The sequence below is a fragment of the Cibotium barometz genome, chromosome 60 (genome assembly GCF_041138505.1).
Source record: "Cibotium barometz isolate CiBa-2024 chromosome 60, ASM4113850v1, whole genome shotgun sequence".
In the NCBI taxonomy this organism is placed as follows: domain Eukaryota; kingdom Viridiplantae; phylum Streptophyta; class Polypodiopsida; order Cyatheales; family Cibotiaceae; genus Cibotium; species Cibotium barometz.
The window spans coordinates 25,338,548-25,352,874 of record NC_141105.1 but is presented as its reverse complement, the minus strand read 5'-3'; the positions used below and the strand labels follow the sequence as shown (position 1 = coordinate 25,352,874).

Here is a 14,327-nt window from a genome sequence, read left to right as displayed (position 1 = left end):
AGCAGCCAGATGTGGTAGATGAAGCAGAAGTCATTGAGCCTGAGCACATCCTTCTTCATCATTGGAAGCATGGTTTCGGTTGACGAATCTGTCAATTTTATACGAAGTTCCGAGATCGAGGTAACCACGAAGCCGTTTGGCTAGACGAGGAGTTCTTTCGAGAGTACCCCCAGTTGTTGGCGGACTACTTGGAAGCCATGAACCTGTCACCAAGCTAAGCAGGAGGGAATGTCACATGCACTCTGTACTGTAGTACATGGTGACAAGATGGCTCATCATCATCAGTGCAACATTGTACAGTATTAGTACCCTTTAGGATGCTAATTATCGTACACCGTGACCCCATTGTAATCCTCAATCCAGGATATGTCAGGCACAAGCTACGTAGATCATTCCTCAGCCATAGTGAGTCAATCAGTCACTCAAGTCCCTTAACCCACTTGGAGAGAATCATTCATGCATGTAGAGTCGGTAGAAACCTTAGGGTTTGCATCAGAAAACACTTTGCATATTGCATATCATTCATCCATTGCATATAGACCATTGCAAAAGCCTTGAAGTAACATCTAGTATTCTTAGGATATTTATTAGCATTTATCTGGCATTTTTTTCATATTTTACAACATTTAATATCATTATCCATGATAAACAAGTCGTGTAGCAATATATGCTACAATCGGCCAGCATTAAATGCCAACCGACCAGCTCCTAGTTAGTATAAATAGGCTTGCTTTGCACCATTCATTCCACCATATCGTAAATCAGCCATCAATGTTGGAGCCTTCAACACAAGGAGCATAAGCAATTGATCATTCAGCCCTAGGCCACCTCAGCCTTCAGCGTTTTCAGTCCTCAGCACAAGGAGCATCAACGCATGAAGCATTCAGTCATCCATCATCAAAACGCAGCATCTACAGCATTCAGCCAGTAGGAGCACTTCAGTACTTTGCGTTTTCAGCATACATATCTACATCGTTTTGCTACAGCACTTTGGTGAAGGTAAAATTCAGCATTCATATTCATTTCAGCAATTCATTCACAGCCTAGAAACAATCCCAATCAGCCCATACCTCAGCCTCAGATTTGCAGCCTTCCCTCATTCCATTGGGAAGAGTGCATAGGCTCGAGATTGGTCATCATTGTTGCTTCTACAACCGTGTACAGTTCAGCCCGACTCTTGGTCCTCCGAGATCTTGCATTTGGCTTATCATCAGTCCAAAGTCAGTCTCTTCAAAGTAATAAAACAAATACTATTCCGGTAAGGGGATAGGGGACCCTTTAGTGGGTAATTCGGGACCCCATACGGTGTTCAGTTTCTCTCTCTCTCTCTCTCTCTCTCTCTCTCTCTCTCTCTCTCTCTAAATCTCTTAAAGTGGATTGCTAAACTCGCAAAACTCAGGATACAGAAGGCTGTGTGAGACTTGTGTGACAAGATCCTTAATTACGAATACTTCCGCTGCATGTTACACAAATGGTGTTGAACGGCAACCACAAGAGCATCTAAAGGAGCAAACAATGCTCAGGATTACCTCACCAGGCTGGAGAGTGTGGTGTGCCGAGCAGAAGGCACCAGATTGCTAATGGTCAAGAACAACAATTAAGGCACAATGGTTTGGAAGAAAATGGTGGCATAGCAGCTCTAGATTGTTGCCAGTCTGCCAGCATGGCACGGCAAAGTTTTGTAGATGAGCCGATGCTCTGGAGGGGCGATGGTCGCACATCAACGGCAGCTTGGAACGGCACCGCGGCGAAATCAGCTCGTGCATGACACATTGAGTAGCTCCCATGTGATGTGCCATGATTGGCAGCTTGATAGCCCATTGACATGACATGTCACTACGCCCATGTGAGAGAGGTAAGAGCTTAAACTTTTCTGAAGACGGATGCGTGCTTACACTAATTAAAGACTGAATTCTTCATCAAGCATGGTTAAGTTACCATATACATAGCCATGAATCAAGAAGCAAATCTCTGATATAACATAGCAGGCATCCACATGAAAACTCCTCACAAAACTCTAGTGATGACAACTTTGCATGTAGCATGCAGGCATGTAGGTGGGCTTGCATGTGACATGCATGCATGTAGGTAGGAATGCACATGCATGAACAAAGAGTGGACAGCCATAAAAGTAGAGAGTGGATAGCCCCTCCTCTAATCTCCACAAGTTCTTCTGATGGCTCATATGCTTCATAGAAGACGGCGACCAGCTCCATGAAGGGCCCCACACTTCAACAAAGGTGCCCGGCCTAATTTTAATGAGTGTGAATGCCCAACCTCATTATTAGTGAATGTGAACACCTTTGGTTATAACTCTTCATTGGCCGTTGAATACCTGTTTCTTTTGCACAAATCCGCACACTACAAGTGAACAAAAGACAGTTTGTGCAGCACACTCGCCCACGGGTGCAGTCCAGGTGTCCCCGGTGAAAGAGTGCACAGAGCGGAAGCAGAGTGGCACTAGAGTGTGCTGAACAGAGAGTGCAAGAGAGAGAGAGATATGGAGCAAACTATGCTGAATATACTGAACCAAAATAGTCCCAAGCAAGAGACATTGTTAGTCTCATAAGTGAGGGAGCAAAATATGTACAAGACTGAATGAGAAATGAGAGGCCAGCACCCACTATTTATAGTGGGGGAGTGCTGGCCGACTGGAGCTCATAAACAGGCCGACTAGAGCTGTTGGACATGGCCGACTGGAAAAATGCCAGAATGGCCAAGAAAAATCCTAGAAAAATAGTAAAAAGGGGTGGCCAGCCCACAAGCAAGGGCCATACAAAAGGGGACCAAATGGACACCATAAAAGAGCAAAAACTGGGGATGAAAGTGCTAACATCCCCTCTCAGCACCAGATGTGAACAAACTCCGAGAATCCGAAGATGAGGAGCCAAGGAAGCCTGAGAAACCGCCTTGGTGAACAAATCTGCAGCATTCTCCGCGGAAGGACAATACTCCAAACGCAAATCTCCAGCAAGAACCCGTTCACGAACATAGTGATACTGAATCTCAATGTGTTTCGTACGAGCATGAAACACAAGGTTCTTGGCGATGGCGATGCAACTCTGATTGTCACACCAAAGAAGAGTAGATCCAAAAGGAGGACAGCCGAGCTCCTCCAATAATCCCCGCAACCATATCGCCTCACATGCAGCATAACAAACTGCACGGTACCCCACCTCGGTAGAGGAAAGCGCCACAGTAGGCTACTTCTTACTGCTCCAAGAAATGGCTCTAGACCCAAGTGATAAAACACAACCAGTGGTCGAACGCCGTGTATCTGGATCTCCAGCCCAGTCTGAATCAGACCATCCAACAAGAGTGCATCCTTGGCCATAAAAGATGCCAAAATCCAAAGTGCCACACAAGTACCGAAGAAATTTGAGAGCACACCGCCAATGCTGCTGACGGGGTTTGGATGAGAAGGAACTCAATAAACTGACTGCGAAGCATATGTCCAATCAGGAGTAGGTTAACCATACCGACGAGAACCCGATACTGTCCCTGATCAATCCCTGGAGAAGCATCAAGTGAAGAAAGCTTCTCACCAATATCCATAGGAGAAGATACTGGTTTGCACCCAGTCATCTGAAATCTGTCGAGAATCTCCCGAGTGTACTTCTACTGAGAGAAGAAAATGCCCTTCGAGGTCTGCCAAATCTCAAAGCCAAGAAAATAATGCAAGAGGCCAAGATCCGTCATCTCAAACTCTGTCTCCAAAGCATCCGAGTACGAAGGATCTAGGACTCTTCTACACAGGAGGGGATGGAGTCAGACTCCAAGGTTGGAGTGACTCAAATTGGGGAGGAGATCCAGACACGAGGAGATCTACTTCAGGTTATAGTTTTACCCTCGGCTCAGGAGCAGTTTCTTGGAGCAGTAAGAGGCAGCCAACTATTGCCCTATCTTCGACAGAGGCAGAGTACCGGGCTGCTTGTGGTGCTACTTGCGAGGTTGTGTGGCTGCGGAGGCTACTAGGCGAGATTGGGTTTCCACAGAAGGAGCCCACAGTCATCCAGTGTGATAACCAGAGTTGTATAGCTATTGCTCGGAACCCCGTCTTCCATGCCCGGACCAAGCACATAGAGATACAGTATCACTTTGTACGTGAGATTGTTCGACGGAGGACAATGCAGCGGACCTCTCCACGAAGTCTCTACCTCAGGCTATGCTCAGGCGGCACTCCAGCTCCCGCCAGGAGCTGAGAGGGGGTGTTAGAAGTCATCTCCTGTCTTTACCAGACACCAGGGCCTCTGTTGTGGGTGTGCCCGCCCTTTGTAGCTGTTTTCTCATTTTTCCTCACTCCCCGTATTTTTTCCGCATTTTTCCCTATTTTCTTGGCTTGGGTGGTTGCCCTGTGTTGGCAGGAGGGCCCATGAGCTGGCCGACTGATTCTTCATGTCCACGACCTCGCACAGTTGCTGGCCGACTTGATACAGCTGGCCGACTGGTGCACTTTGCAGGTGGTGGAGATTTCAATCCCTGTCGGCTGCCTTTCTACAGGCCGACTGCTTGTTTGGGGCCATATAAAATGGCCCCATAGCCCCTTGCCATTGTATCTTGTATCACTTTGGGATCTTGTGTATATAGAGCAGAGTTACATGCATATCTCGCTTGTGCTGTCTATTTTCTGCAATCTACTTGCTCTTGTGGTCTCAGATTTGGTTATCATCTCCGCTGCGTATTTTGACAACAATTTGTGTGCTTGGTGTTGTTTTGGAAAGGGCACCCACTCATTTCTATAGGGACATCCAAGGATCCTCACACTTGTATTCGAGTAAAACTGATTTTTTATTGACCTTCATCGAGACACATCTATGAGCCTTCAATGAAGCTTATGTCCAAGACTACGTGGTAAAGTGTTGACTCGTGGGGTCATTCTACATCTACATAGGCCCATTAGAGCACATAATGCTATTATAGCTCAATTTTGCCATTTTGACATAGTGATTGTCAGGAACTTGAAGTTATTGGACACTTCAAGAAGCCAGTGGTTGATTGAGTATGAGTTCCTAATGATTATCATCGGTCTGTCGGGCAAACAAAAGGATGGCCTTGGTAGAGATGTTGTATGCATGTCTCCAAGGGACAATCTTATTGGGAGAAGTAAATCCCTATAAGTCAAAATTGCCTATGATATACGAAGCATAATACTAATAGTAAGTGTTAGGTTATGTTTTTGTAGGGTATTACCCCAAATTCCCCAAAACTTAGAACTTAAAGGCATGCATCTAGGCTTAGCATTTCCTTGTTGGAATACAAGAGACTACAGCTCATGCTAGTCATTCTATTAGAGGTATTCATGATTGGACACAGTTTTGGCCTGATAGGAGCATTCTTCGGGGAGTACTACCCGAGATAAGGATGCTTGTATAGTTCATATGAAATACTTGATAATTCTAAAATTTTGTGAACATGGAAGTATGTTATGTTATCCCCTAGGTACAGTGATTTTAACAAATTATGATGTGGATAGGTAATTTAACTAGGATTGACTCCAAGGGTTCAAGTTCATCAAATATTCCAATGGTGTTGACTCAAGAAAAAAGGGTTTTACCTCAGGAACTTGTTGTGGTTGAGGATTCTCTCTTTTGTTCCACCTAAGTTAGATCTCACATTGAATTTTCATGAATAAAGCTTTGATCTAAGCTTATATATAACTTTTGGATTGCGGAAACATGAGACAGACGTTCCTAGTAGGATTTTCAGAAATAAAAAAGTCAAATGGATACCAAAATTGCTAGGATAATGGCCTACAATTCATCCAAATGAGGCACGGTCTTCGTTCCTCAAAAAGATGAGAAGACCAATTTTCAATCCTAGACCAAAATATCCTCCAAGGCAAGATGAGAAGTTTTATCTACAGGACCCAACATTGTTGACGATTGTCAAGAAGCAATAACAAACCCATCAACAAGCTATGCAGGAGGGGAAATCACATGTACTTGTTATACTAGAGCACATAGACATACATGTACATTCGAGTATTCTTTTGGAATGAGCAATGAACATGTTGTGAGCCCTAGTCTAGGAAGAAGTGATTTGTTGCCATCCGGTCTACGCCATAGGAAGTGTTAAGTCGGTTCATTGTCCACACGAACAACCCACTTGGATTATTCTTTGTACAAATGTCTAGCAAGCTTATTAGTCTAACAGCCAAGCGCCAAACACAATCAGGATTAAGTCTAGGATCCACACGAGAGTTGCCAAGCCAAAGAGACAAATCCCGGGCAGCAAGTTCATCAAAGGCATGTTCATTTTGCAGCACCCAGCAGGGGCGGACAGGTTATAAACAGGCTAGACAGCCTGTGTACACATGGAGGGTGCCCAAATGAGGTAGTGTGCTGGTCAGCCAGGCCAACAAGGAAAAAACACTGCTCCCATAGGCTCACAGATCTCATTATTCCTCTCTCATGTATTGAAATCTTTGCCCTTAGCACTTGAGATCTCTGTACGCATGGAGGGGTGGACAGGTTATGAACAGGCTAGACAGCCTGTGTACACATGGAGGGTGCCCAAATGAGGTAGTGTGCTGGTCAGCCAGGCCTACAAGGAAAAAACACTGCTCCCATAGGCTCACAGATCTCATTATTCCTCTCTCATATATTGAAATCTTTGCCCTCAGCACTCGAGCAAGGAGATCTACAAGTAGCAAGAGCTGTCCAAGACCAGCAAGAAGCTAGCATTAAAGTTTCCAAGGCTCAACCTGCCTCCGCCCCCGCAAGGTCAAGTAGCCTGGTGTGCACGGTTGCCAGCAGTCAGCCCAAAATCAGTCAACGCAACTTCTCATAGGTCTAGGCGCTCCAACAAGTCAAGTATTCAATTGGTAACAACTTTGTACTCAACATAATCCAATAATACAAGAAAATAAACCGCAAAGTGGGGGCCTTAAGTTGGTGGATTGGGACCCAATTGGGGTATCATCTCTCTTCTCTTAAACTCTTTAAGTGTAAATTGTTGCATCATTAACACACGTCTTAATCATCAGTTTTCCACTATTCATGTAACAGCATCAATGGCTTGGTGGATTGGCTTCTGCCTGCAAAGCTCATGTCTGGTGCACCATACTATCCATAAACTTGTCGTGGTTGCAACAAGCATTTGCATCCACCCAACAGCTTTCTCTGCAACTTGGGCTGGGATAGCAGATTGATCACCATTTGTACCTCAGAACAATTCATTGTAAATCCTTTTACTTGTTTGTAATACCAGGATTAGTTTAGGTTACTTGTGTGTGATTGTGTCTCTCTGTTAGCACTAGCAGTCTTACAGTCTGCAAAGTCTTAACCACTTTGTAGAAAAATCCAAACTGATTGAGCCAGATAATCACCTCTACAAGCAACATTGCCTAGAGAATCTTTGGAGGGTCTATATAGCTCTAGGGCTTCCCGGTCTTTCCAGGCCTTTCACTCAAAGTGCCACTTCATCTAGTTGATTAACTGTAACAAAACTTCTGACATGCCAGGGGCTAGAAAAAATCTTGTGGAAACTGGTGTGCCACCATGAAAGATGAAGAAAACTGTTGGTTGGGCACATGGAACCTGTAACCAAGCTTGAATACTTGACAGAGAGAGAGCTACGAATGAAGAAAGAATGCACATTAGCAGAACTTGCTTATAAAGAAACGGAACAAAAACAATTGCTTTTTCCCAAAACTTCTTCTACATACACAAGTTTGATCAGATAACTATGACAAGCCTAAATGCATGTGCTTTAGTGCATACCTTAGATATACATATTCCAAAATGAATGCCATTCTCACAAGAGTAGAAAGAGGAACAACTGTGCAACCAGCTCTGTGATGTGCGAAATCTGCCGCCACAACATCCAGCAGCAAGACAAAGAAGAGGTTTGGACATGTAGCTGATAAGTAGGCCAGCAACCAGTCCGCATCCTGTAATGAATCCTGTATCTTGCCCTGCCTTGTGGTTGAAAATATGCTGTTGAAAAGCCATGCATGTAGCCATGCCTGCTCACTTTCTGTTTGCTTCAGATGTGAAGGTTTATCTTGATCCAAGCTAACAAGAAGGCAGTGCTCAATAAGGTTTACCAAAGATGAACATCGATCTAACCTATAGCTGATAATGGTCGCGACATGATCCCCTGCTTTCCCCGTGTCACAGAGCCTGATGTGTTGAGACAGGTTGGTTTGTTCATCACTAAGCATCCCCTTTCCATGTGATCTATCATCTTGCTCACCCTGTGCGGCATTCCTGCAGGATTTGTCCATGTCACATAGACTGATTTGATGAACGAGATGGGCTTCTTCGTCAAAAACCCTGCCCTTGCCCTTCCTTCCATGTGACCCGACATCTAGATTACCCTCTGCAACATGCCCGTGAGCTTTTCCCATGTCATAAAGACGGGTTTCTTCATCAGATACCTTCCCCTTTCCCTTCCTCTCAAGTTTACCATCACCATGGTTACCCTGTGCATTTGCAGTGGTCTGGAGCTTTTCATTATCCGTGTTCAGGTCAAGTAGAAGCTCTGAGGTTTCAGGACGCTGGATGGACTGCAGCGAGGAGAGTGCCCACTGGACGGCTTCAAAGGTGAGGGAGCTGTCGTGTAGGTTCTGCTCGATGCAGAGAAGCCAGGCATTGCACTGCTCTTCCAAAGACGAAGCATAAGTGTCGTGGTCGCATGAAGGATCCATAGCTAGCCTTCTGACAATCCATACATAGGCCTTGGGCAAACAGTTCTACGTATGTTATGTGCCTTGTAGGTTCTCCTGCAGGAGTAAGTTGTCATTTGGTATGTTAAACTACAAGGCCCAAACAAGAGAATATAACTCTTTTAAAAGGCCTGCCGTGTAGTCTAGGGAGAGAATCAGAGTGTGTGTTTGTGTGTGTGAGTGTGTGTGTGTGTGTGTGTGTGTGTGTGTGAGAGAGAGAGAGAGAGAGAGAGAGAGAGAGAGAGCTTTTTTGACAATTATAGATTTTAAGAGAAAAGACACTTGTACATGATGCTGATGATGTGACACAAAGTGAGAGATAGGGGGGCTTCACATGTTTGCAGCATCATGGTGGGTGGGGGGGAGACTTTGGGTGCACAAGCATGTGTGGGGAGATCTCTCAAAAATTTTAGGACCACCAAAAATTAGAAAAGGGCGTGCGACAAGAGATGTGTGCACTTTAGGGGACTAAATGAAGGGTGGGGCAAGCGATGTGTACACTTTAGGGAACTTTAAAAAAAACCATAGAGAATGTGTGTGTGTGTGTGTGTGTGTGTGTGTGTGTGTGTGTGTGTGAGAGAGAGAGAGAGAGAGAGAGAGAGAGAGAGAGAGAGAAGGAAGGCCATTGGGACATGAGAGAGTGTGAGATACTAGACCATAGGGGGGGAGAGAGAGAGAAAGAGAGAGAGGAGTTAAACTTTAGAGGACTAGAGAAAAGACAAGCATAGAGAGCATGAAAGAGAGTGATTTGAGGGAGGGAAGGGGGGCATGGGAGAATGAAAGAGAGAGAGAGAGAGAGAGAGAGAGAGAGAGAGAGAGAGAGAGAACTTTAGGGGCTACAAAGTGGGGGGAGGCCCTATCCATAGTGAAGATGCGGAGAATCCGCTGCCAAATCTGTTGAACGTTCAGGCAATCCCAAAGACAATGCCGCAGACTCCTAGGATGGCCACATCTCGCACATGCTGCTGGTCTACCACCAATGGCCAACCATGTGCCAACCACCAAACTCCGATGAACCATCAACCACAACAAGTGGGTGATCTTCCGAGGTCGAAAACTATCCCAGAGCCTCTTCCAAAAATTTGAGAGAAAGCACAGTGAGAGGGAATGGGGATAATGCAATTCAAAAGAAACATTAAACCCTATTGCATGAATATGGATAATGAAATACAAACATGAGAATTTGGCCTTTATACTTTGTAAGCCTTTTCCCACTAGGTCATCCCTGCTAAGGTGCACATAATCAGTTATAAGGATTTTATAAACGTTTAACCTATGTTATCACCTTAAAGTATAGGACTTTGAAGCATCTTAAGAGTGCTTACAACATCAAATGACAGGAATTGCAATATAAGTGAATACACTCGTCGCAATGTGCACGGATGTTATTGGTGTTGACCAAAAGTTATTAATAGTAATTGAGGCTTGAATAAAAAATAGAATAGATATAGAAAGAGTTTTTTTTTTAAATATAGAATAGATATAGAAAGAGTTACTTAATAAGGCAAGGCACATTTAGAGCTAGGGAAATCTTTCGAGCCTTAGCGTGTTTCCACACTAGAGTGTAGCCCATCCTAGAAATAAGGGGAGCCCTTGGATTACGTGCTAGATTTACACATTTCCCGCTACCCAAAGTTTTCCACATCCTAGTAGTTAGCTCACACCTCCTCATGCCTATGCTTCCTGGGTAATAACAAATTAGTAGACACTTTTTAACCAAATCAAATGGTTTCTTCGAGAATGGGCAAGGGAGATGTGTAAAGATCGGAGAGTCACATAAGTAATTATGGCATTTTTTTGCCAATCACAATAAAGTTGTCCCAAATATTGGGCATCACCAATGTGTAAACACGTGTGTGGCACTTTTACTAAGCACTTCATTAAGCACATAACTAAGTATTGCAGTGATATTTGAAGCACGGTGTCATAGCAATCATCAAAAAGGCAAAAACAACAAAGATTGTGAGCAAGCCGAATCATTAGTCAAATTCTCAATTTGACTCATCTTTGCCCACCACAAATTTCTACAAGAAATTGTTTCATTTGGAAAAAGTTTCTTCACACATGGTCTTCTATAAGAGGCCGCTCACACATAGAAACAAGTTTTGGGCGTGTGGAATCTTTTCACACTCTTTTTTTAATCAATGGGAAATGTGTTATTTGGGCTACTTACACACTATTGCAATAGCTCACATGAAGAAAGAGTTTTGGGCTTATAAGGAGATTCATCGCACTACAATTCACCTTTTTACTTGTTCCTTTAATAAGTCCATTTTCAAGAGAAAATTATGGGTTTATTTCATTCCACCACAGTTGGTAGATACATGGAGGATTAACAACATAATTTCACAAAAGACGTTACAAAATTACACATGCTCAAAACACCTCCCACGCTTGGATGCAACTCTCTTCAAAATGGTCCACTTCGATCGCGAACATCACATAACCTTCATACTATGTATCAACATTTTCTACATTAATGGTGGCAGAGAGGCAATCCTGAGTTACATGAAGCTTTTCCCTCTCCCCAATGAAAGATGGTTTGAGATTACAAGGTAGATGACATCATTGATGAGCTATAAACACCTCCACATTCTCCTCCATAAATCCCCTGTCAACATGATGGTGTGCATTAAATGTTGAGGAATTCTCTCCACATCCACTTGTTGTAGGCACCTTTTTTTAGTGATTTTCTGAGCTTTTACATGAGTAAATGCCAAAGTCATATATGCCCCCGTTAACCTTAATGTAGGGGTATGGATATTGGGTGTATTTTCCATAAATCGCTTATCAACCAAAATCCATGACAATTCCACATTCCCCATCCCCTACCCCAATAAGCTATGATGGCATTTCTAGTGCTCATTAGACTTTCTAGTTATGTTTAAAATGTCGTGCTCATAGGTCTTACCAGTTATGATGGCAATGCGAGATGGTTATGTGAGAACTCCTAATGATGCTTACTAAGCTCCAGTAGGGATGAGTAGTTATGTTTAGAGCGAGGCTTTCTCATCCTTTGTTCGTCCTTGCTCTCTTGTCCTAGGTTTCTCCTCTTTCCCATTTATAATGGCCCATAAACTCTTCTTCATGAGTTGAAATTTAACCTTGACCTTGCCAAGTGTGGAACCCTTGCCCATTGAACTTTTTAATGTGGAATAACCTTGCTAGGTGTGAAACCCATGCCCATTGATTTTTTTAATGTGGAATGACGATATGGCCATGATGTAAGCAAGGTCTTACCACATGAGACTCTCAAAATGCTTTTATAGAAGGTATTCATACAATGTCAGTGTGATTAATGCTAAATCACACTCAAATCCCATAATCTCTCCCTTAATGAATATGTGCAAAAATACATATTATTTGTAATCTCAAGGCTGCTTAAATGGCCCATTCTAATGAAGAAGTATGTGGGATTACTCTATTATTACCTCTACATTATGCTTGCTTAGTGTGTCATTATCACTAATGTCTCTAGCTCACTAATCATGATCTAATGATGGTTATTATTTCAGTTGATCCACCTTGAGCCTATCTAAACCATTCACCATTCAATGCATGCCATCATGTTGACTTTGAGTCCACATTAGCCTAGATTTATGGAGGAGAATGTGGAGGCACTTTAAGCTCATCAATGATGTCATGGTGCACATCATCATGGAGGAGAATGTGGAGGTGCTTTTATCTCATCAATGATGTCATGAGTGTGAGTTTGGAGCCAACTTCTTTTAACAACCTCTCTCTATCTCTCTCTCTCTCTCTCTCTCTCTCTCTCTCTCTCTCTATATATATATATATATATATATATATATATATATATATATATATATATATGTGAGAGAGGTGCTTTTATCTCATCAATGAGAGAGAGGTGCTTTTATCTCATCAATGATGTCATGAGTGTGAGTTTGGAGCCAGCTTCTTTTAACAACCTCTCTCTCTCTCTCACTCTCTCTCTCTCTCTCTCTCTCTCTCTCTCTATATATATATATATATATATATATAGAGAGAGAGAGAGAGAGAGAGAGAGAGAGAGGTGCTTTTATCTCATCAATGAGAGAGAGGTGCTTTTATCTCATCAATGATGTCATGAGTGTGAGTTTGGAGCTAGCTTCTTTTAACAACCTCTCTCTCTCTCTCTCTCTCTCTCTCTCTATATATATATATATATATATATATATATATATATATGAGAGAGAGGTGCTTTTATCTCATCAATGAGAGAGAGGTGCTTTTATCTCATCAATGATGTCATGAGTGTGAGTTTGGAGCCAGCTTCTTTTAACAACCTCTCTCTCTCTCTCTCTCTCTCTCTCTCTCTCTATATATATATATATATATATATATATATATATATAGAGAGAGAGAGAGAGAGAGAGAGAGGTGCTTTTATCTCATCAATGAGAGAGAGGTGCTTTTATCTCATCAATGATGTCATGAGTGTGAGTTTGGAGCTAGCTTCTTTTAACAACCTCTCTCTCTCTCTCTCTCTCTCTCTCTCTCTCTCTCTCTCTCTCTCTCTCTCTCTCTATATATATATATATATATATATATATATATATATATATATATATATATATATATATATATACCCACAGCTCCATACTTATTCTCTCTCGTCTTTCCTCCTCCTCAATCCTCCCAACCCGACTCGGCCCAACCCTTCAATCATCTCTCTCTCCCTCTCCATGTACCTCCCCCCCCTCTCCCCCTCTTACTCATTGTCCATATAAACACAAAATAGAGAGAGAGCGCTTTCATCACAAAGAGGATATTATAGTAACCATTGAGAGAAATAAGAAGAGAGGACAACACAAACACACGTGCTCATCATTAGTGTTGATTGCATGTTCTACAATTTGATATTAAGCATTGCTCTCTCGAGATAAGAAAGTACAACCACAAAAAGAGCTTCATATGTCTATCATTATATCCATTAGAATTTGCTCAATGGCACTGAAACCTTATTAATAATATGCTCATCTAGTCTTACACAAACTATGTCCCTCCTTCGGCCACTCACAACTTTCACGAGGTCTCTAGTCCCAACAAAGAGGTCTAGCATCACATATCTTGGAAAATGGTTAAGTACTCCAATAGTTGCTTCTAAAAAATGTTGTAACCCACCTGTTTATGAACATAGAAAATTTATCAAGCTACCACCAATATTCTAAGGTACATCCATTCATTAAACTTAAGAAAGAAACACCCACCTCTATACATTACTGTCTATTTCCCACTCCCTTGCTCCGCCTTCATCTTTCCAATAGTTTAGCTTAGGGTATACATAAGACAGTATCAATGATGCCCTCATAAAGAAGGATAGTACGAGATTATAAGTCTACAAAATGCAAAAACATAAAGATGTTTTAAATCAAAACTATTATTGTGGCAGTTTTTTGAGATTCAAGACTACTAAGAAAATCATGGCTTCCATGGATTATGCAAACCTCTGTTTTGCACCTCAAGGTCTGCATTATTATAAGCTCCCATCCATGCAAATGACTATTACTAGTGACATAAGTGGTTGTATATAAGCTACTTATATGAGGGCACATTAGTATAAGCTCCCATCCGTACAAATGACTACTATTGGCGGCATAATTGGCTGCATATAAGCTCCTTATATGAGGGCACAACCATTATTAAAAACCAACTC

The 14,327-nt window shown here is 42.6% G+C and overlaps 1 protein-coding gene across 3 annotated transcripts in view; it reads right to left on the bottom strand.

The window, feature by feature from the left end:
- LOC147605167 (uncharacterized) overlaps window positions 1-8,844 on the bottom strand; it is a 132,114-nt gene extending 123,270 nt beyond the window's left edge. For all 3 annotated transcript variants that reach the window (XR_015265264.1, XM_086794361.1, XM_086794362.1), the window contains exon 1: window positions 7,722-8,844. Coding sequence is in view for 2 of the 3 variants with exons in the window: in XM_086794361.1 (XP_086650487.1) it covers window positions 7,722-8,650 (929 nt within the window). In the remaining variant the exon portion in view is untranslated. The remainder of the gene's footprint in view (window positions 1-7,721) is intronic.
- Window positions 8,845-14,327: the final 5,483 nt, after the last annotated feature.